The 24,002-nt window shown below is 44.2% G+C and overlaps 1 protein-coding gene across 3 annotated transcripts in view; it reads right to left on the bottom strand.

The window, feature by feature from the left end:
• PAX3 (paired box 3) overlaps positions 1-24,002 on the bottom strand; it is a 99,401-nt gene that overhangs the window by 25,927 nt on the left and 49,472 nt on the right. For all 3 annotated transcript variants that reach the window (XM_077885682.1, XM_077885683.1, XM_077885684.1), the window contains exon 5: positions 7,032-7,237. In XM_077885682.1, the coding sequence (XP_077741808.1) occupies positions 7,032-7,237 (206 nt within the window). The remainder of the gene's footprint in view (positions 1-7,031; positions 7,238-24,002) is intronic.

The raw sequence follows: 24,002 nt of genomic DNA, 5'->3' as shown, positions 1-24,002 counted from the left end.
GAGAGAATCTCAGGTAGGCTCCGCGCTGAGCACAGAGCCCAACATGGGGCTCGATCTCACGATCCTGAGATCATGACCTGAGCCAAAACCAGGAGTTGGACCCTTAACTGACCAAGTCACCCTGGTGCCCCAAAAACTTCATGGTTTAAATGATATACTAATACTTTTTATTCACACAGATGAAATGCAGACTAAGCAAAAGTTGACTCCCAGGACCCCCACCTTGCTAACTCTGGGACCTTGAACCGTTTATGTATTGTCTGTGGGCCTCTGCTTTCTCATCTACTAAATGGGAGGGGGAAAACTACTTCACAAGATTGTTGTGACAATTAAATGAGACAATACAATCAAAGCCCTTGGAAGAGTACCTAATTGGTATTAAGTGTTCAATAAATGGTAGGTATTAAGTATGAATGTTGCCATCTCTGTCTTAGACACCCAAGAATTAAAGCCTTGTTTTGTTTTCCTAGCCTGTGGTCTACAGCCAAAGCCTTTGTGCCCATGAGCAGACAGGAGAATGCCCAAATAACACCTCAAATAATTGAAAGCCAGTTTGGCTTGAATGGAGACTTAGGTCAAATTTGCTTCCAAGTTTCATGGATTAGTGCTAATTGTCCCATGGTGTAAGCCTAATTTTGCCCATCAAGAAATTACTAGTTCACATTTTTGGTGTGGTCCCCAAAGGCAATCTAACCTACATTATTCCAGATGGGTTGTTTCAAATGCAATTTGAAAATGGGGAGAGAACATAATACTTAATGCTCAGAAAGAGAATTCACAGCAAGATTTAAAATGCCCTGAGTGGCTCAGTCCATTGAGCATCCGGCTCTTGATTTCGATTCCAGTCATGATCTCAGGGTCATGGGATTGAGCCCCATGTTGGGCTCCCTGCTCACCAAGGAGTCTGCTCCTTTCTCCCTCTGCCCCTCCTCCTGCTCATGCTCTCTTGCTCTCTCTCACTCTTTCTCTCTCTCTCAAATAACTAAATAAATCTTTTAAAAAATAAAATGCTTGATTAAAGCATTGGATTAAAGCATTAGCACTAGATTCAGTGGTGTCTAATGTGAAAATGCCAAATACAGTGCTTCCCAAGTAGGTAAATTGAGGACCAACTGCTCATCCCTGGTCCTTCTCATTCACTCTCTTCCTCTTCTCTTGCCACATCACACTCTCCCAGCCCTCCCATCATTGCTGTTCTCCAGCTCTGACCACTGTATGAAGAGCAGATTGGGGAGAGAATGGGTAAGGGTGATGAGGAGAAGTGCCCTGCTCCCAAGAATGTCAGAGGATCATGGTCCCACAGAAAAGCATACTCAGCTGCATCTTCGTTCATCCCAAGAGCAAACTCTCACAGAGAATTTCAGGATGATCATATTTATGAAATAATATTTCCATATTATTTTGGAATTCAGGCCAAATATTCCATGCCTATCTTAACTTCTGAACCATATAGATCTGTTGGATAGTGTTAAATCCCCACTGGATCAAAAACACAAGAAACAAGTGTTGGTGAGGATGTAGAGAAAAAGGAACCCTCATGCACTGTTTGTGGGAATGCAAACTGGGGCAGCCACTGTGGAAAACAGCACAGAGATTCCTCAAAAAATTAAAAATAGAGCTACATTATGATCCAATGATTCCACTACTGGATATTTATCCAAAGAGTATGAAAACACGAATTCCAAAAGGTATATGCACCCTCATGTTTATTGCAGCATTATTTACCACAGCAAAATTATAGAAGCAGCCCAAGTGTCCATCCATAGATGGATAGAGATGTGAAATATATACACAATGGAATATTACTGAGCCATAAAAGGAAAATGAAATCTTGCCATTTGCAAGAACATGCAGAGATCTAGAGAATGTAATGCTAAGTGAAATAAGTCAGCCAGAGAAAGACAAATGCCGTATGATTTCACTCATTGGTGGAATTTGAGAAATAAAACAAGGGGAAAAAAGAGACAAACCAAAAACCAGACTCTTAACTATAGAGAACTGATAGTTACCAGAGGGGAAGTGGGTGCAGGGATGGGTGAAATAGGTGATGGAGATTAAGAGTACACTTAGTGTGATGAGCACTGACTAATATATAGAATTTTTGAATCACTCTATTGTACACCTAGAACTAAGATATCATTGCATGTTAACTGTACTGGAATTACAATCAATCAACCAATCAATCAATCCCTATTGGGCTTTGGTGAGAATCTCCAATTACTGATGAAAAATCGTGGAGCTAGTTATTTTTAGTTGGGGTATAAGAGAGGCGGCAGTGGCATTTGAGAATATGACAAAGCCAGCCCCCTCCCCGCCACTGCCCAGTTAATGCTCGTGTACACACACACACACACACACACACACACAGGCAGAGGCACAACATTGTGTGAACAGATCTCAAGTCTCCTAGACTTCCAGAAGTCCATCCATGATTATCCTTGTCATCTGTGGACCCAGACTGAGATCATCTGATCTAACCTATCCCATATTTTAAAATTTAAAAGAGAAAAAAAATAAATCTGAAGCCAGCAGGATTACTGCAGAATTAAGTGACTTCCTTAGCAAAACACACTTGGCAAGATGAGACTTGGAATCAGAAAACCCACATTTTCTGATTCCTCCGTATACGCTGTTTCCTCAAACAGCTTTCTTTGCTGTCTTCCATTATCTTGGTGGTAAAAGAGTGATGCTTCCCTGCTTTGTGGAGTTCTTAGATGGAATATTTACTAAAACTTTTGCACATCATAAATATTTGCATTCTTTCCCACAAAACTTTAATGCTTGCCATTATTTGCATGATAATACACAGGAGGTGAACTAGGCAAATTCGGCTTTGGTGTACAATAATTCTTAGGTTGTGTACTCAGGTTTGGCTGTGATAAACACAACGGAGCTACTGTCTAAACAGATTTTTATGAAATACTGACAAAGGCCTAAGTTATTATAGCTTTAGTGTCATCTCGATCCAGAAGACTTTAGAGATATTTTACTCAGGAAAAAAAGAAAATAGAATATAGACTTGCTTGAGGGGTTTTTTTCATTTGGTGTTTGGTTTTCCCAGGTGCCCCAAATTAAACTAACTCACACTTTCTGGCTATCACTCAAACTGAGTTGACTTTGCTACTGCTTTCCCAGATCCTTCTAAAAACTAAAGGATTTTGTTCTGGCATTTTAATCAGTGATTAACTACTCCCTTCTTTTTCCTGCTGTGTTAAGTAAAAGATCCATATGCCGGGTGTTGTAGGGAATTTGTTAGGCCGTAGATCATAGCTGTGGTGCAAGACATGATGTGTCTCAAGGGAACTAATGAAGCCATAAGGAATGTAAAGAGTCACCGGGTTAAAGCCACATTAGGACAGCTGTTAGGTTAATGAGGGCCCTGCTTTGGAGAGGAGGTCACTGTATAGAAAAATATGAACCACTCTTTATTGGTTTGATCCCATGTCCTCTGCGAGTTAATGGGCCTTTCTTATTCTCCTTTGACATTCATTGGGCCAGATGTGAACGCTGGGCACCACACAAGCTGCACGGGTCTGAGATTTATTCTGTCCCCGTCCTTGTTTTTGTCAAAGGCAGCAATGACCTACGACAACCCAAACACTTTCAGTTTTCCATCACTCTCTTTGTTTGATTTCTTTAAAAGTTGGTGTTTATTTTTTGACCCTGGGTGCAGAGCTGATCTTCTCTCTGTCTAAAGGACAGACTCGGGATGCAGGCTTGGCCAGCCAGGGAATAGAGGGACCAAATCCCGGGATGCAGCGGGCAGTCTATACCGGTTTGCTGGAAGAGTGGATCTGACTTCAGATTTAAACTAGGTAAACACAGAACTGTAATAAAAGCTATTAGATTTGATAAATGCAATGTCTGTAACCCTGCTGTATATAAATCACAATACATACATGACATATTTTCTATATATAATATTTACATATTATGAGAATCTGTGGTTAGCGGTGGTCATTTCTGGAGAGGAGCGCCATATCCCGATGTAACAGGTAAACAGAGTCAATAGCTCCAGCTGTAAAACATCTGCACTATAGGCCTCCCCGTATCTGCGACTCTTCTCTTCATTCACCCTTCCACCCATCTCTTGCTTACGTAATCCATTACCTACACTCCACCTTCTGAATACCTTCTGCCACTGTCCTGTCCTTTCCATTCCCGTGTCCACCAGCCCATTCATGCCCACAGCCTCCACTGCCCATCCCGTTGACTCTGAGAGACCTCACCTGAAACCCAAGCCCTCCACAGGATGTCCTCAGCCTAGAGATCCAACCATATTCCTCCCACCACCCTACCTCTTCCTACCCTCCACCCAAATCCAATGATTCACTGTTCCTCTGACATGAGCAAAAATGAAAGATCATCAGGTATGTAACTCATGTGTGTCCAACCGTCCACGCTTTCGCTCACATCATTTCCTCTTGCTAACGTACTCCTCCCACCCTCGCTGTCTGGAGAGCTTCTATTTAGCTTCCAGTATTCATCTTAAATCTGCCTTATTTGTGAGCCTCTCCTTATCCAGCCAAGATCTCATTCTTTCCCCTTCTCAACTCCCACTGCATTGTTTCTCTTACAGTACTTATCATATCTGATTATTATTATTATTATTATTTGTATTTACTTTATTAACCATATTAGACTGAAGCTCCTTGGGAGACTTGTCCTACTCCATCTTAGCATTCCTTCACTATCTTAGCAGGACGATTATACATGGCAAGTCAAGGTCAATAAGACAATGGCTCTCACTGGGCTCTGTAGCCTGAAAGAGGCCATTTCTGTAGAAGCCTAGAATAGGAGAGGTAATCAGCTGCATAGGAGAAAGTGCTGGTCAATCTAGGGACCATATCAACTGACTAGTTATTGCTGAGTCTCCAGCCTCAGTTTGACTTTGAAAGTCAAGTAGTTGGGAAGAACACATTTGCAGATAAGGTAACTTTGCTTAACAAGTTTTAGGACACCCTAAGATATTTTTAATCCTTCAAAGACAGTGTTTTATTATCTCTATTAGTGATGAAAATGTTATTCTACCAATCAATAGAAACATACCAAAGTAGCCTTTCCAGAGAGTTCAGAGTAATTCTGAAAGTTCAAAAGATAATGCGAACAATTCTTAAAATAATATAGCCTTTTGAAATGCTTCTAGACTGTGGCACCCATAGGAGGAATTGTACTTGATACACCTTTGCCCATCTTCATAATTTGAAAGACCATTAAGAGGAAGTATATGGAATCCAATTATTATATGGAATCCAGCATTGACTAGCTTCATGACTTTGGGTAGTTACTTCAATAGTCTGACAAACTGGTGATAATAATAATAATAATAATACAAACATACAGTTTTAATGATGAAGAAATGGGTTAATTCATGGAAACACTTAGAAAAGTGCCTGGCACAAAGGGATCACTCAAAATTTGTTTGCTCTTGTCTATATACTGCCCCTAACGTCCAGATAGTACCCGGTATATAATAAGGATTCCTGAAATCCTTTTTTTAAAATTACTTCTGGGTGTACACCTGGCACACTTCTGGGTGATATATCTGATATAACCATATCCTCCTAATAATGATAACCAAAGGCCAACATAAGAATGCACATTTTCATAAATAACCAAAAAAAAAAAAAACTGCTCAGAATGCAAAGAAAACAAAAAGGTCACTTTGAAATCTCTCCATATAAAACACTTGTATCAAGCAACATGACAGAAAAGGAGTCAACCCCATTTATCACATGGATAAATTTAAGCGGACTTACCAGCCTATTAAGTGAGAAAAAAGTAAAATAAAGCTGTGACCAGTTAGCCGAGTAAAAACCCCGCTGTTTACACTCGACACACCTAACACAAAAGGGATTCAGTGCAGGGGGATGAGGTAAGTACAAATAAAAATTACAAAGAGGTCACGGTCCTGCCAGCGAGGCAAGGCAAAGAGAAGGCACAGGAGAGGGGAGGGGGAGCTTCGCGGCCGGGCTGCAGCTGCCCCTGAGGAGCCTTCCCTAACATGGCCCCAGGAGCCGTCCCTAACGTGGTCCCGGAGCCATCCCTAAGGTGACCCTTGGAGCCGTCCCTAACGTGGCCCCAGGAGCCGTCCCTAACGTGGCCCCCGGAGCCGTCCCTAACGTGGCCCCCGGAGCCGTCCCTAACGTGGTCCCCGGAGCCGTCTCTAATGTGGCCCCCGGAGCCGTCCCTAACGTGGTCCCCGGAGCCGTCTCTAATGTGGCCCCCGGAGCCGTCCCTAACGTGGTCCTGGAGCCGTCCCTAATGTGGCCCCCGGAGCCATCCCTAACGTGGCCCCTGGAGCCGTCCCTAACGTGGGCCCCGGAGCTGTCCCTAACGTGGCCCCAGGAGCCGTCCCTAACGTGGTCCTGGAGCCGTCCCGAAGGTGACCCTTGGAGCTGTCCCTAATGTGGTCCCAGAGCCATCCCTAACGTGGTCCTGGAGCCATCCCTAACGTGGTCCTGGAGCCGTCCCTAACGTGGCCCCCGGAGCCGTCCCTAACGTGGCCCCCGGAGCCGTCCCTAACGTGGTCCCCGGAGCCGTCTCTAATGTGGCCCCCGGAGCCGTCCCTAACGTGGTCCCGGAGCCGTCCCTAACGTGGCCCCCGGAGCCGTCCCTAACGTGGCCCCCGGAGCTGTCCCTAACGTGGTCCCGGAGCCGTCCCTAACGTGGTCCCGGAGCCGTCCCTAACGTGGCCCCCGGAGCCGTCCCTAACATGGTCCCCGGAGCCATCCCTAAGGTGACCCTTGGAGCCGTCCCTAACGTGGCCCCCGGAGCCGTCCCTAACGTGGTCCCCGGAGCCATCCCTAAGGTGACCCTTGGAGCCGTCCCTAACGTGGCCCCCGGAGCCGTCCCTAACGTGGTCCCCGGAGCCATCCCTAAGGTGACCCTTGGAGCCGTCCCTAACGTGGCCCCCGGAGCCGTCCCTAACGTGGCCCCCGGAGCCATCCCTAAGGTGACCCTTGGAGCCGTCCCTAACGTGGCCCCCGGAGCTCTGCGGGCCGGGCGGGGCCGGTGCCTGGGGTCGGTACCTGGACTCGGGCCTCGGTGAGCTTGGCCCTCTGCGCCAGCTCCTCCCTCGTGTAGATGTCGGGGTAGTGGGTTCTCTCGAAAGCTCGCTCCAGCTCTTCAAGCTGCTCCGCGGTGAAGGTGGTTCGGCTCCGGCGCTGCTTTCTCTTGAGGGGCAAGTCTGGTTCCGAGTCGATGTCCGAGCCTTCGTCCGATTGGGGCGCGGAGGCTAAATGCACAGGAGGGAAAGCGGTAAGCCGGGCGTCGACACAGTCTGGCCGCGCTGAACCCCTCGTCCTGGAGCGTCCCCAGGGGCCTCCCGCGGACGCCCAGCCCCTCCTGCAGGGTTACTTATCAAATGATAAGCAATCTCTTGCCCTACTTTGTCTCCGAGCCCCCCAGGCAGATACCACTGTCCTCGGCACCTGTCACTCCGGGCCCACTCTGAATCTCCGAAAACAGGGACGGGCATTATTCCAGCCTATGGTCCCGGAGCTTCGCCCTGAACGGTGCTCCATTTGTGTTTGATGAAGGAATCAAATTAATGAGGTTCCAAATAAACCTTCACTACCTTTTACATGACGAAAGCTGTTAACAAAAGTAATCTAAAAAAAATTCCAAAACTGACTTAGAATCTAAAAAGTCCATAATGGGGGGGCCCCTGGGGAGGGTACTCAGTCGGTTAAGCACCTGCCTTCGGCTCAGGTCATGATCTCAGGTCCTGGATTCAAGCCCCAAGGTGAGCTCCCTGCTCAGCGGGGAGCCTGCTTCTCCCTGGCCCTCTGCCTGCCGCTCTGCCTACCTGTGCGCTCTCTCTGTCTCTCTCTCTCTCTGTCAAATAAATAAACAAAATCTTTTTTTTCAAAAAGTCAATAATAGCAAATGGTTACAGGATTCCTACAAATTTATAGACTCTACTCCCATGAAAGAAATCATATTTAAATTTAGTCTCTTATCACTAGATACTGAGAAATATTTAAGGAGAGTTTAGATATTAGTAATGAAAACCTCAAGAATAGGCTCAAGGAAAAGCAGGCATCATCTAGCAAACTGTCCCTATGCCGAAGTTCAGAGGCCCTGGGTCTCTCTGCTGAATGGTGAGCAGCTGCCCAGGACTCTGCCCAACTTGAGGAACACAGTGCAAAATAAAAATGTTCGTCCCTGTGTTTAAAAATTATTACAAATTTTGGGATGGCCGCAACAGAGCATAAAAACCAGAGGGCCCTCTGGGCGTGGGGCCACGGGTGGGTGACTGCATAGGTCACACGTCCCTGCAACCAGCCCTGCGGCGGGCCCTTCCCGCAAAGTTTGAAGCAAAGTTTGAAGTTGCCTGTGTTCGCAGGCATCAGGGGAGGAGATCTTCCACACTGAGCATGCAGGTATCTCTACGAAAGGGAAGGAGAACTGGGAAATTAGGAATTTGCCCCGATGATATGGTTTGACGTTGGTGCGTTCTGGCTGTAACAGAGCACCTGTCAGCCTCTGCAGGGGTCTGAGGTTGGAGTCCAGCGGACACAGGGCTCTGGGAAGATAGCAGCCCTCTCCCCGAGGCCTTGGACATCCAGGCGCTCACAGATGGCCATCATGGGGCTCCCAGGCCATCTACTCAGCAGAACTCAGCAGCCCGAGAGGCCTTGCTCCTGAACACATCCAAACACGCTCTGAAAACTCCCCCCAAATAACTGGGGGATCCTCTGGGAAAGGGGCTGAGATTGCTGTTAGCAAACAAGGAAGGAAATCCAGAAACTTGTAGATTGGTAGTGTCACTGTCAAGGTAACTCCTTTGCACGCTCAGGCCGTATTGGACCTGGGGAGATCCATCCAGGTGGTGCCAGGAGCAAGGTCAACATGCAGTACTTCCTACACCACTCATTCTCTTTTACCTTAACTCAAACTCAACTCTGCCCTACAGAAATCCAAAATGTCATTCTACGTCAGGATATAAGCTACCCAAAGTGGCGTGCATCCAAATAACCAAATAAAATGACATATCATTTTAGGGATTTTTTAAAAATGTCTAATACTTTTATAATTTATTCACATTCAAATCGTAAAATTAAGAGAGTGAATTCATAATCTATATGACTGAGGAAAACAGGTGCTTGTAGGGACGCCTGGGTGGCTCAGGGGTTGAGCATCTGCCTTCAGCTCAGATAGTGACCCCAGGGTCCCAGGATCGAGTCCTGTATCGGGCTCCCTGCCTCTTCCTCTGCCTGTGTCTCTGCCTCTCTCTCTGCGTGTCTCTCATGAGTAAATAAATAAAATCTTTAAAAAGAAAAAAAAAGCAGGTGCTTGTACATAAAAGTAGAAGGGAACTATAATACATAGTGCATCTACTCTCTGTTAGCCATTATGCTTACTGATTCAATCATGTTGTGTCATTTGAGATAAAATGGTCTCATTTGATATAAATCTCATTTTAGGATTCTGAAAAAAATAAAATAGACCTGCTTTAAGTATGGGAATAGTTTAAAGGAGAACTAACATGCTAAGAAATGTGCCATTGATTGTACCATAAAATTCAAAAGCTCCCAATACAACTTACATGTGTATATGTTTGCTAAATGTGAGTCAAACTTTACAAAGCGATAATTGGTGCATCATTGCCGAGCAATGGATCTTGAACTTTTGGAGCATTGGAATCACCCAAAAAGCTTATTAAAATCCAGACTGCTGACCACCCCCTCCAGTTTCTGTTTGTGCGGGTGGTGGATGCCAACATTGTGGGTCCTAAGTGACCCTTTGAGAATTCCCTCAATAGAATATTTCAGATTATTATTTTCTCTCTTGAAATTCCCAAGTACATAAAATACTTCCGGCTGCCACTTATCCAAACAGTGTTTCCACATACATATTTTTGAATTATAAATAATATAGATTTCCCAAGAAACAGATTATTCTTTCCCCTAAGACAATAAATCACCACGCAATGGTTACCTTTCTTCACTTGCTCTGACTTTTCCGTCTTCTGTGAATTCAAGTGAAAAACCCAACAGCATTTAAAGACTAACCAAAAGATTCCCCTGCCTGTGAAAACCTTAAATCTTTGCTTCCACTCTCTCTTACTATGATCCCATTAGGATAATAGTATGTGGAAATTTTCATGTTTCCTCTGGGAGTCTCTAAGGTTATTAAATCCTCCCAAGTAAATATGATGTGCCATGCACTGTCAGGTCAATTAATCAAAACCATCTCTAGTTTCTGAAGAAAAAGGGGCTCCTTCAATTTACAAATACCAGTGAGAGTTAATTCCGAGGGTCAAGACCACCATGTTTCACCCTAACAATCAACATCCCCCAGAATATAAGCTTTGTGAGCTCAAGGCCTTTCTCTGCCTTGTTCACTGCTAGTTGCCTTGGAACATAGTAGGTGTTCGATAAACACACGTTGACAGAATGGAAACTAGTGGTAAAATTGCAGTTTTGAGCCAACACTGATTTCTCTGCCATTATTTTGCACCTTTAAATGGGAATTCTGCTCTTCTGAGTCTCCCAACATCTACTCGAAGTGAAATCTGGGAGTTTCGATCCTCAAAAATGATCTAGAAGATTTTGCAAGTATTTGCCTACCTGAATATTTCCGGGAAATAACTGTCCATTTTTTCTGAGGATTGTGATGTTTAAAAAAGGGAGAAGAACCACCAATAGCTAATGATTAAAAAGACTTAGAACATCTGGGAGTTCCGTAGGACAGCCTTCACCACTAAAAATCAAATTTTCTTTAACAGGCTAATAAGTCACTACTTGTATTTCTAGACTGTTTATTCAAAAGCAATCCAATGGTCGTATCTAACTAGGAAAACCTCTGCAAGACATCATTTCAAAAGACACTGAGGCAATGACTTGCCTGATTTTTCTGCTGGAATGCTATCTGAACCAACTAATCCTTTTTGGCAATATGAAGCCACAGTTGTACAAGTTAATTCTAACTTTCCTCCATCTGTACACCCCAAAAGGATGTGGGCTTTAAAATATGTTAAGTCAGCAACCCAAGATTAATCTACCAGCTATGAAATACTAGCTATTTCTAAAGATGGAAATACTACTGGGTTTTTCTTATATCACTCAATAGATATAAAATGTATACTGAACATGACTGACAATAATGTCATGAACTTGAACCTTCAGTTTTTATCAAAGACAAATCTGATACTTAAAACCCATTTTATTTATTTTTTTTAAATTTTTATTTATTTATGATAGTCACAGAGAGAGAGAGAGAGGCGCAGAGACACAGGCAGAGGGAGAAGCAGGCTCCATGCACCGGGAGCCCGATGTGGGATTCGATCCCGGGCCTCCAGGATCGCGCCCTGGGCCAAAGGCAGGCGCCAAACCGCTGCGCCACCCAGGGATCCCTTAAAACCCATTTTAATAGCACAAAAGAAATCATTTTGTTGAAATATCTTTATTCAACTTTAGATACTAGATACAAAGTACCTAATCTGGCTAAATATTACACCAAAGTGAAAAAAAAAAGGCTTTTTTTTTTTTCAGACAGCCCCACGGAAAGATTGCAAGGCAGTTATCTAAATGAGGTAACAGATTGCAAGGATACAGCAATGAGATTAAATACACTCTCTTCGGTAAAATGATCTCTTTGGATTATTTCTGCTGCCTGACCCTAATATTGAGGGGACATTTTCAATTACATTTAAGTTGCTCAGTCATATTCTACACATGCCTTCACAAAGTTTGCTCTATTATTCATTAAATAGAGACATTGTTCCCCAATTTGAAAATTCGGAGTCGTGCTCCTAGGAAATCCATGTTAACATACATACACTACGTGTTCATTAACTGAATTTAAATTTAAAACATTTTTTAAAAAAGAAATCCATGTTAACATATAATACGTGGCTTTTTAAGTGGAGATTGAATTGCTTTAAATTGTGTAATTCTCAGATTTTATCCCAGTCCATATTCTTGTCAGATTTTTTAACTCTATTTTCAAAACTCCTTCACCACCCATTCTCTGACTTACCCATTCATGTGATTCAATGACTCTAATGAACCTGTAGCAAACCTTAGCAAGAAGACAAGGATTTCTCTCTCTTCCTAATGTTACTACACAAAGACCCTGTGAAATAAATACACCATTGTACAGAAAAAGGAAACTGAGACTCAAAGACATTATTCAGATCACATGACCAGGGATGCTAGGATTTGACCCAGGTCTATGGGGCATCAGAGGACATACTTTCTCTCTTCTAGCCTGGTATGTTCTAAATAGGTGCTAAGTTCCTCTCTCTCTTTCTCCCTCTCCCTCTCTCTCTCTCTCTCTCTCTCACACACACACACACACACACACACACACACACACACAGAGTCCTTTTAAAGAGGAGTACCAGAAACAAATCCAAACAGGAATTCCGATGCAAATTATTTAGCTGCTTGCTACCTATTACTCTCCTCTGTCCCAGATTTTCAAAAACATCCTAGAATCAAATGAAATTTATGAAAGCACAACAGTTTGATTAATATTATACACCGAGGGGGATCCCTGGGTGGCGCAGCGGTTTAGCGCCTGCCTTTGGCCCAGGGCACGGTCCTGGAGACCCGGGATCAAATCCCACATTGGGCTCCTGGTGCATGGAGCCTGCTTCTCCCTCTGCCTATGTCTCTGCCTCTCTGTGTGTGTGTGTGTGACTATCATAAATAAATAAAAATTTAAAAAAATATTATACACCGAGTCAAATAATTTTTTAATTGAACTTAATTCAATCAACGAACATTTATTGCATTCTTTGCATATTTAAGTGTAACTGTTAAAATAAGGATAAAGCTCTAAGAAATGAATCAATTTGCCAAAATAATGAACTTAATTCAGAAAACAAAATAGTAAAAAAAAAAAAAAAAAAAATAAGAAAACAAAATAGTCAGTCTGACCATCTGCAGTCCCCTTTAAGAATCACCACCGACTCCTGGTCCTACAATTCCCAGGTCCATCTAGAACATATTATTGATCACAAGTGGTTGAACTGATCACTCATTTTCTATCTTTACTAAATCCTTCTCTCTCTCTCTCCCTTTTCTTTTTTTTTTTTTTTTTTTTTTTTTTTGCTATTAAAAACATGGTAGTGAAAGGATCTCACGTGCTGGAAAGTAACCTCAAACTATTTTTGGACAAAAGTGCAGGAATAAAAAACTTGAAATCTGTTGGGATAGTCACAAGCTATTCAGCAGACACCCTAGAGTGATCACAGGATGATATTGTCTCTCCTCAGGTGCCTCAATGTTTCAGCTCGGAGCTTTGTAAGAAAGTTCTTTTCTTCCTTTTCTATCTCCAGCTAATTGTAGGTCTTAGGAGCCAAAGTTTTTAGTTATCCCAATGATTTCACTTAACTCCCAAGATTAACCTTGGGAAAGTGATCAGCATCGATTTAAAAAAAAAAAAAAGAAGAAGAAGAAGAAGAAAAGAAAAAAAAAGATCAAGCATAGGCCACAATCATACCCCGCAGGATTACAAATTCTTCCTTCGGAAACAAATCAAACTGGGAGGGGAACGCAGAAGTATTACCACCAGCGGACCAACCATGAAGTTTAATTAAAGAAGGAATTACAGAATTAGAGAGTATGTCTTTGTCCGTTAACCCCTTGTGACCTCTTCTGTAGCCCGAAGAAATATTTCATCCTAGTTAACGCTATTATACATGAGATCTTCCCTCAATTTTATAGGGATTTAGTCACGTGGAATTCTATAATTATTGGTTTCCAGACCGATATAATTCAGAGATGGGAGACAGGCAAAAAATGGAGAAACAAAATAATTCACAAGCATGAATTTGGCACACTGTCTTTCTTCTCAGCAAGACCTTTCATTTGAATAATTAAAGAATCAAAACATGACAACCATTTAAACTCTATGTTTGTCCCAGATAGAACACAATGCAATTTACAGACACAGAGGAGGTTTGGGGGGGTTGGGGATCTCTCTCTGCGGGCTCTGAGGCTGACGTCCTTAGTCATCGGTCATTTCCTCGAAGATGGCCCCAGACCAAATCGGATGAGGTCTTTCCATCTGTCATCTTTGCAAGCTAGACTTTTGTACTTAAAGCTGTGTCTCGCTGATTAAAAATAATAATAATAATAATAAATTAAAATGAACCTAGGAATCGTGCCTGAGAGCTCCCTGAGCTCATTTCCTCCCATGTCTGGCAGGGATATTCCACAGGGTCTTCCAACGGGTCAGCTCGAAGTCGGGTGCACCTGCTTGGCTGACCGCGGACTGTCTCCCGTGCTGGCGAGTCTCACCATGCAACGTGAAGGGGACGATGGGACAGCTCACTGTTTTCTGCTGTGAAGTGAGTGGCCCTTTTACACTGAGAGAGATGTGAATGACCTCTCTCGTGTTTACTCGGGTGAAAGCCAGGAGGAGGGAAGCAAGACCGATATTCCCTCACAGACCCAGAGTAAATGACAAATGACATTTTCCCTTTGTGATCTTTGGGATTTTTGTTGACTTATTTGGAGCCTTTTGTTGGATCCCAAGAAATGGCCTGTGGCTGAGGCCTATTCTCCCGATTTCCACGCTCCATCTGTGGAATCCATCAACGGGGCATTTACCCTCATTCAGGGCTCTGACACCTGCCTGGCAGGGAGCAGCAGACACAAAGAAAGCCGGGAGTGGATGAGAAAGGGGAGGTTGGTTTTTTTTTTTCCAGAGGAGGGAGGAGAGAGGGGGAGGTTGAAATGGATGCACAGTAGGGGTTAATCCAAGCCAGTTGAGAGACTTCAGCACCTGGAAGCTTCTCTTCCACATTAATTCACAAGCTGAGAAGTAATCGGTGACATTATTTTTTTAAGTGTGTTTAAACTGTACACACGTCAAGGAAAGAAAAGAGATACAGGAAAGGAAAGAGATACACCTCGGAAAGCAATAAACGGAAGATTTAGGAGAGAATCCCAAGGTAGATCTAGAAAGCCTGCTTGACCTAACACACCATCCAGCATCAAAGTGAACTCCGCAGAACTCCTAAGTCAGGAGCTAGGAGCTGAGGAGCAGTAATTTTGTTAGTTGCTAAACCAGGGGAGATGGTTTATAACCTCATCAGTGGCCCATCTGGGGGGGGCGAGGGGGGCTTGTTTTGTTTCTGTTGCCTCTACAACTTCTCCAAATGTGCCAGCCTCGAATCTTTAACAAAGTCCAAAAAAGATAGAATAGAATAGAATAGAATAGAATAGAATAGAATAGAATAGAATAGAATAATAGGATAAGATGGGATGGTTAGGGATAGGATGGGATAGGATGAAAATAAAATAAAAAAATAAAATAAAATAAAATAAAATAAAATAAAATAAAATAAATAATAAAATAAAATAAAATAAAATGTAGGACAATCTATGGTAAGAATTTCGTGGGCTTTCTGGCAGAAAGGTTCTTTTCAGAACACTAAGTCTAACTCGGAGCCTCCGCCATCGGGCACTCCTGCTCCTGCCCCGCAGCCCGCTTGGGGCTGGAGCACTGTAAGGCTATCCCCCTCCCCTCTGACCCAAGCCCTTCCCTCGGAAGCCGCCTTCTCCCAGCACGGGGTCATTAGAAGGAAAATAAGCTCCTGCCAGGTTGGTGCTAATCAAAATAGCACAAATAAACCCTGACACTCAACAACTCCCCGAGTGCCTGCTGCCCTGGGAGGAGAGTACAGATTGGTTCTGAACCCGCCGGGGGCGCGGGGCGGCAGCCACAGGCCCGCCTGCACCCCCCCACACACCACCACCCCCCCCTCCCCGCCCGGCCTCCAGCCCCGGGCGAGTGCACAACACGGACCGCTGGGTGTTCACCTAAGATAAGGGCGCCCGAGCCGGCACACCTGGCCAGGCAGCTCGCGAGCCAGGTGACCCCAGGGCTGGCGGTCCCGAGAACTTTGAATGTCAGGTGCAGGCTTGGACCTAGAAACCTCGCTCTGGATGCAGTCCCGTCCCAACAGCTGTCGCCACCTCACCCTTCGTCACCCAGAAGGTCCCCTTTGTAACAAGGAGGCTAGAGAGAGGGCCTTGCTTTGCCTGCGAGCGTCGCAGCCCTGCTCGTGGGCATTCTTACTAACAGGACGTTGAAGCACACAGCGTGCTTGCGCCCTTCTCTGCCCCGACCCGGCAGCAGCCCAACTGCTTGAAACCCCAGGCTTCCCGCGAGGAGGACGCGCTCCTTGCTCAGAGGCCCTGACGCTGCCCGCATGAACTCATGGCTCTTAAACCCTTTCTGCCGGGCCGCGTGTGCACAAGGGCTGCCTTTACGAAAGGAATCTGTCACCGAGAAGAGATGAAGTCGCCCTTCCCACCCCACCACCCCTGCGAAGGATTTTTATTTGCAATTTTTTTTTCTTTTTTTGATGATTGCCTTGAAAACTCCATGGTAACTGCCACCAGGGCGTTTCAAAGAGAAAACGAGAGGAAAGCCCCAAGAAAATGTGTTGCTATTCAATTAGGAGAGCTGATGAGTTAACTAATTAATCAGGGAACAGCTTTCGAAGAATAGTCTCCCGTGATAAGAATTTTCCCCCCTCAAGAGCTTCAAAGTCGGTCATAATTAAAATTAAGACCCAGCGCTCTCTCGGCAGGCGAGTCTCGGTGGCCCTCGAAGCAGGGAGCCGGGTTCTGGTCTCCCTGGGACCGGGCGGCACAGGGCAAGGGAAGGTGACTTGCAGGCCGAAGGGGGAACAGGTAAACAGTAGCCGCCGCCGAGAGAGGAAAGGAGCCAAGTGACTTTTATTTACAATCGCCAAGAGAGAGGCTATTACTGACCATATGTGCCACAATTGCCCTCTTATCACGGGCTGGCCATCATGTCCTTTGGGAGCTGTTAATGAACTGGGTAATTGAGCTGCTGACATGTGTTACCAAAACAAAACAATAGGAAGAAGAGACAAATGAACATTTTATTTGCCAATCAGAGTAGGTTCAGCTTTTCACAGAGCTGCCGCTAAGTAACTGGCTGAATGCATAAAACAGTGCATTGAAAGCAAGCAGATGCAAGCACAGTAATAGTTAACTGACAGCTTATGGCCCATCTGTGCTTAACATTTTGTTAAAGAAATTACTTGACTTGCTAAAGAGACAAATCATACAGCTGCCCCGAGCGCGGCATTGTAAGAGATAAATCATTAGCTAAACTGTTTCATGCTTAAAATGACAATGCTTATTAACAGTTATGTGGGGACATTTTGTCAGCACAGCTTGACGCAGTTATTACTTGATAAAAATGTGGCAACTCGTAGATATTCAAGAGGACGGGGTTGGGGGGGATCACCGCGCACAATCTGAAAGAACGGTGGGCGTTTTGAGTCTCTGATGGTGAAATGTGCATTTCTAAGATGACACAAATGGAGGGAAAAAACAAAACAAGACAAAAACAACACACAAACCAACCTGTGAAACGGACCACAAGACCATGTGCCATGGGGCAATCACGGACCTTCCTGCCATTTGCACCTTATTGACCCAGGACGGCAAATGCTCCCATTCTGGGGTGAGAGCCATTGATGTCACCCATGATATCAGAACAAAAAAAAAAAAAAATAAGCAGCTTAAGGAGTAACGGCGTCTAGCCCCTTTACTTTCTCAAACATATTCACCTTCCTCCTTCGGAAAAGGATCTCTCTAAGAGGGAAAGAAAAATCATGCTGCAAAAGATTGGCTTTATGAGAGGACTGAGCTTATGTTTTCGTTACTTGAATTGAAACCACATTTTTTTGGGTCCAAGCGTGGTTCAGCCAGTGCCATGGAGAGCGACTTACCTCTGAAATCATTTCTGTGTAAACTGGTTAACGAGAGGCAAAACAGGGATCTCTCAAAGCCCGTTTTGTGATGATTCCTTTGACATTCTGGGCAAAATTAACTCAAGAGTAGCTATCGTGGTATAAAAAAAGGCTGCGATTCTGACTCACTGACAGCCTATGAGGGCCAACCCCTGCTTCCTTCCTCCTTTAGGTATATTTTCTTTCATCTCTCCCAAAAAAAACCTATTTGGAGGCGGATTGTCATCCCCATCTTATGGATGAGAAAAAAAGGAGGTCTAGAGTAATGTAACCTACGTGGTCCATGAGAACTCGGAAAGGTTATCCAAATATAAGATCATATATATAGAATATGAGATCTAATTAACATCACCATTGGAGGAACAAAACTGATGTGGGTTGGAAGGAAAACTGAAGCCAATATCATCACATTTTTTTCCCTTCCTGGCCTACCGTGCCAGGACTCAGATGTCACAGTCAACCCTGTAAATCAGTTGTGAAAACATGACCATAAAAGGTGAGCCGTATTCTCGGCGGTGGTTGGTGGATGTGAAAATTATGTTATGCACAGTTACTAACAAAGTTTCTGGCAGTGAAATGTAAACCCTAGCTATACATACAGAGCTTTAAATAAGACACAATTAGACTTGTGACACGGTCGACAAAAACAAAGAACCACCCTGCCTTCATCTTTATTTCCCACAATTGGATATTTTTGCGATTATGAGCACCAGTCATGTTCAAGTCAACGAATAAACCCAAGCAGGATGTAGAAAAGAGGTAACAAGTGACACAAAGAGCCTTTCATGGGACAGGAAACAAAAGAATGCTTTTGCCACCCTTATTAAGACAAGACTACAAAAGACACACAAAACCTAAACAACTAAAATGTTATCCACAGCTACATTTTGCCAAGATTAGCATGACAGGAGATGTTTGGAAAAACAGAAGAAAGGCAGATTTTTTTTGTTTTTGTTTTTGTTTTGTTTTGTTTTGTTTTGTTTCGAAAGGCAGATTTAAGAAGAAAGTTAAATACCATACTTTTTTCGTGCCACAAACCTCCACCAAGAGATAAATGACTAAGCGACTGGAGATGCCAGGGCAAAGCATTTACAGAACTGCAGGCTCATCAGATCCCCGGAGGCCAGCCCCTGCGTTTCGTAGCTGAAGCCCAGGGAGCAAGGAGGGTTGCCCCAAATCACACATCCTTCAAAAAACAGCTATGGGCTGCCTCGGATGTGGCTGATACGGTCTCTTCGACACCAAGGTTGCAAATGTGAATAATGTATGGAGGGGGGGCCCGGGGGGCTCCGGGGTTGAGCGGCTGCCTTCAGCTCAGGGCATGACCCCAGGGTCCCGGGATTGAATCCCGAATCGGGCTCCCCGCAGGGAACCTCCTTCTCCCTCTGCCTGTGTCTCTGCCTCTCTCTCTGCATCTCTCATGAATAAATAAAATCTTGAAAAAAACAATGTATGGAGCTGAAACTCAGAAAGTAAAACTCAAATCACCAAGCTCCCACTGCAGTGCTCTCTCCACGGAGGCCACGCAGGAGTCTATATAGCAGATAATCCAGCCATGCCCTGCAGCAACAGGAAGATTAAATGGCCTCTCAAGGCTGAAAAACCTAGATACATTATTTACCAAATAACAGAGCCACAGATTCTGTGAGCCTGCGATCTTTACTATAGAGACCAAATTAATACATAGATGCTCTAGCTGACGCCCCCCATACGGCATTTCGAGATTGTTTCTTTGCTTTTTGTTTCCTATAGGGTTCCACAAGGAAGAAAGGGGGCAGCGCAGGAAGCTTGTTTTGAAAACCCAAATCTTATCTGGATCCATTATCGCTTGTTGGGAGGTAGGAAGGTATTAAGTGGACACAAGTGAAAGAGGAAACTTTTCCTGGAGGCCACAGAGAAGCCTCGGCTCCCTTCTCGCTGGCACAGGAATTAGTGGCGACATCTAGGTCACCATCAGAAATCATGCACGGAACGGCCACCGGGCAGGAAAGGCTTCGCCAGAGGCTGGGAGGAGAAGGATGAGGAAGAGACGGTGATCGCTCCCCTTGTCCCGCACAGGTATGAGGCTCAGGTGTCGGGGGTTGGCCAAGCGGTCAGGATGACTGCGGAGACCATACGAATGACTTACCACCCCCCTTAGATGGGGACAGCTGCTTTTGGAAATTTTGTTTTCTCTTCTTTGTCACCACTGAACTCAGAAGAGGTGATCAATTCCAGAGGTTTTGGCAAACGAACTGTAAGTCTTGGTGGAAGGCCTCCTGCTCTGGAGACAAGTCGATCTACTCCAGGTGCCCACTTGGCTGGCCACTTCCTCTCGGATTTAGGGAAAGTTGTTTAACCCTCCGAGCCAGCTTTTTTCCTTAATAAAATGTGGTTCAAAACACCTGCTTCCAAGACTGATTTATAGGAAAGGTGATAGGGGCACCTGGGAGCTCAGCGATTTAGCGCCTGCCTTTGGCTCAGGTCGTGATCCCGGGGTCCTGGGGTCGAGTCCGCGGTGAGCCTGCTTCTCCCTCTGCCTGTGTCTCTGCCTCTCCCTGTGTCTCTCATGAATAAATAAATGTTTTAAAAAAATAAAAAGGAAAGGTGATAGATTGTAAAGCGCAGAAGGGTTCCCAATAAACGAGATGTCCTCGGCAAACGCAGCCCCCTCTGCCTCCTTCGCTTTTGTATCGTCCAAGCTCGCCGGGCATAAAGGAGTAGCAGGAGGAAAATGCTCTCTGTGTTTTAAGACTGAGAGAAAAGCAATCACCGGAACTTTCTAAGAATTCCCAAATTTGTGAGATGAGAGCATCGTCCAATGTCTCATCTGCTCCCTCTTTCGAAGATCCTGCCCATAATCAGCCAATGTGTATGTATTCACTTAAAAGGATATTCAGCTCTTGCACCATTTCTAATTATCTTAAAAATCCAAAGCGTTGGCCAGGGTACGCTAGTCATGGCCCAGGACACGTGCCTGCGCTGTGGGATCAACGATGAAGGCAGCTATGAAAGTGAATACATTCTGTGCTCCCAAGTACCTCGGGCCTACACGAGAAGGCTGGCTGAACAAAAACCAGGCAACTAGCCTGAAAGAAATGAAGTATACTTGGGCTCTCCTTTATGCCAACATTCATTTTGGTTTCCATGGGAAGGAACCTTGAATGTTGTCTGTTTGGGGGCAAATCCCCTTCTTCCCTCATGCCTCTTGATATGTGTCTAAATAGCAAAATGAAATACAGCTTTGAGCAATTCACTCTCTGATCATTTTGATTCGTGTCCACAGCTGATGCGAACAGGTCAGGCACCCAACCTCAGGAAGAAAAAAAAAGAAAAATGCCAAGCATTTCTTCAGTAGCCGGCTGCTTCATGAATTCCTGGACAACTGCCTTGCCTTTTCAGGAACAAGGTTTCAGAACTGAAGGGGAATGAATAAGGATGTGCTAGGAAGAAGAGAGTAATGGAGAGAAGAAAGAAGAGAAGAGGGTCAACTTTGCCATCCTAGCAAAGACGAGTCAGAATGCGCTAAGTGACTTCAGAGTCAGTGGGCTGACCCCGGGCACTCCTTTCCCAAAAGACTGATGACAAGTCCTTTTGAGTTGGGAAGGCCTGCTCGGAAGGACGGGAGTGGGAGAGCGAGGCTCTGAAAACATGTCCTGATCCTTGGCAGCTTTGAATAAATTACAGACCCTCTTGGATGCAGACCAAAGATAGTCCTACTCATGTTTTCCACCCACGCCAGCCAGTGATTTTTAACTGGGAATCACCCCATCAATACGTCAGGGCAACGCCAATATTTAATTCAATTCAAACTCAAGTCCTGCTCTTCTGCTACCCAAACGTTAAGTTTATTCCTAAGAAGAGTTTGTCGGACAAGATATAGTTCCTATTTTTGGTACATTTTTCTTTTCACATTATAAATGTGTATTATGTTATAAAATGAAATTTGGGTGGTGCCTAAAAATAAAACTAAAAAACAACAATAATCCCAGAATCCAAAACAACACTTGATTTTAAATTATAGGTTAAATAAATGGTTGGTTGGATGGATGGATGGATGGATGGATGGATGGATGGATGGAGCAAAAGTGAAATACTTAGTTTCTTTTCATCCTTTTGTTCTGTGTATATTATTAACAAAATGTACGTTTTTAAAAACTCTTTCTTGAGGACACCTGGGTGGCTCAGTGGTTAAGCATCTGCCTTCAGCTCAGGGTGTGACCCCAGGGTCCTGGGATCAAGTCCCGCATCAGGCTCCCTACAGGGAGCTTGCTTCTCCCTCTGCCTGTGTCTCTGACTCTCTGTGTGTGTGTCTCATGAATAAATAAATAAAATCTTAAAAAAAAAAAAAACTCTTTCTTGATCCACTACACCTTAAAAAGGTAAATAAAAAACTTAAAAACAAAATAAAAAAGTAAATAAAACTTTTCCCTCCTGCAAATAATTCCAATGAGTTTATCTTTGTTGTTTTAGTCACCACAATAGATTTGGTTGATAGTATGACTGACATGTGAAAATTTAATTTGAATTCTGAAATGATGTAGCACTGTTCCTGCCAGTTTGCTCATGTACACCTGTAGATACATTTGAATGTGCAAATATGAGTGTTTGCCCGTCTCCATACATGAGGATCACGATGAATGGCATGTATTCACATTGCGTTCCCATGATGCAGGCATGTAATTCATTCAAACGAGCACAGAGGCCGTTCCTTACATCTCGCTATAAATGAGCCAGTTGTATTCAGATCTTACCAAAGCCTGAAGCGTCAGAGCTGGTTGTCTTTACCGACCACTCCTGTCAATCCTCATCCCCATTTCTAACCAGGCTGTAGCTAAGTAACCAGGGCCTCTGCAATGCTTCCTTCTCCCTGAGAGAAGCCAGAGCAGGACCAGTGCGTGAATATCTGAGCATAAGACTGTGCGCAGAGAGAGACAGCGGCTAGAGAAGAAAACCAACAGAAGAAAATCAGCTGAAGCACAGCAAGACGATACCCCGGGTACATAATAATGTAAACTACAGGGGCAAAAATTAGGAATACGTCACTGTTTAAAATTTTTGTTTCCACTGCTTTCTGGTGATCATGTTGTTGTTGTTTTAGATTTTATTTATTTATTCATGAGAGACACAGGCAGAGAGAGAAGCAGGCTTCATGCAGGGAGCCTGACATGGGACTCGATCACGGGACTCCAGGATCATGCCCTGGGCCGAAGGCAGGCGCTGAACCGCTAAGCCACCCAGGGATTTCCCTGGTGATCATGTTTTACGTTAAACTTGAGGTTTGGCCTAGAATGTGAAAAGCTAGAAATCACTTTAAATCATCATCAGATATTTAACCTTACAGACTAAAAGCAAAACAAAACTGAGTTTCAAACAGATAGCATGACACCTCTATCAACACCTGGCTTGTTAGTAGCAGAGTTAAATCTCAAAATCTCAAAACTCAAAACCTGTGAATGCTAAAGTCTGGCTCTTTCCTCTCTATCACACTGGCAATTCATAATTTTCTGTGGATCTCTAGTTGAATTGACTTATATTTTTCAATCAGCTATAGTAGCTAGAGTCCCCCTACTGAAATCACTGAATCTAAAAGATGATTGAGGAGCACCTGGCTGGCCCAGTCGGTAGAGCACATGACTCTTGATCTCGGGGGTCTTGACTTCAAGCTCCATGTTGGATGTAGAGCTTACTTTAAATAAGTACATACAGTATACATAAATAAAAATACATAAAAATACATAAAGCATTTTTTTAAGAAAATTAAAATGAATAAAATGAAATGAGGCACTTTTGACTCAAATAGGGCCTCGGGGAGAAAATAAGCATTAACCTCTCAAGCATTCCATATACACATAGCCAACATGATGCTGTTTTTGTACCTAAATTTTTTTTAAGGATTTTATGTATGTATTTATGAGAGACACAGAAAGAGAGGCAGAGACAGAGGCAGAGGGAGAACAGGCTCCATGCAGGGAGACCAGTGCGAGACTCGATCCCAGGACCCCAGGGTCACACCCTGAGCCGAAGTCAGACGCTCAAACGCTGAGCCACCAGGCGTCCCTGTGCCTAAATTTTAACATTCTTTACCTCATAGCTTTATTACAACTCTGTGAGTTGGACATTGTCATCCTTTCCTTAAAAATAAAGTTGACGCAAAGTGTTTAAAAGGACTTGCCCAAAGTCTCAGCAAGCCAACTAGGTGTTAGTCAACTAAGCGCCAAGAAGATAATCACCAGTCTTCCTCTTAAAATGCACAAAAATTATT

The sequence above is a fragment of the Canis aureus genome, chromosome 36, assembly GCF_053574225.1.
Source record: "Canis aureus isolate CA01 chromosome 36, VMU_Caureus_v.1.0, whole genome shotgun sequence".
Classification (NCBI taxonomy): Eukaryota; Metazoa; Chordata; class Mammalia; order Carnivora; family Canidae; genus Canis; species Canis aureus.
The sequence above is the reverse complement of the archived record's forward strand: the minus strand, read 5'-3'. Positions and strand labels throughout refer to the sequence as shown.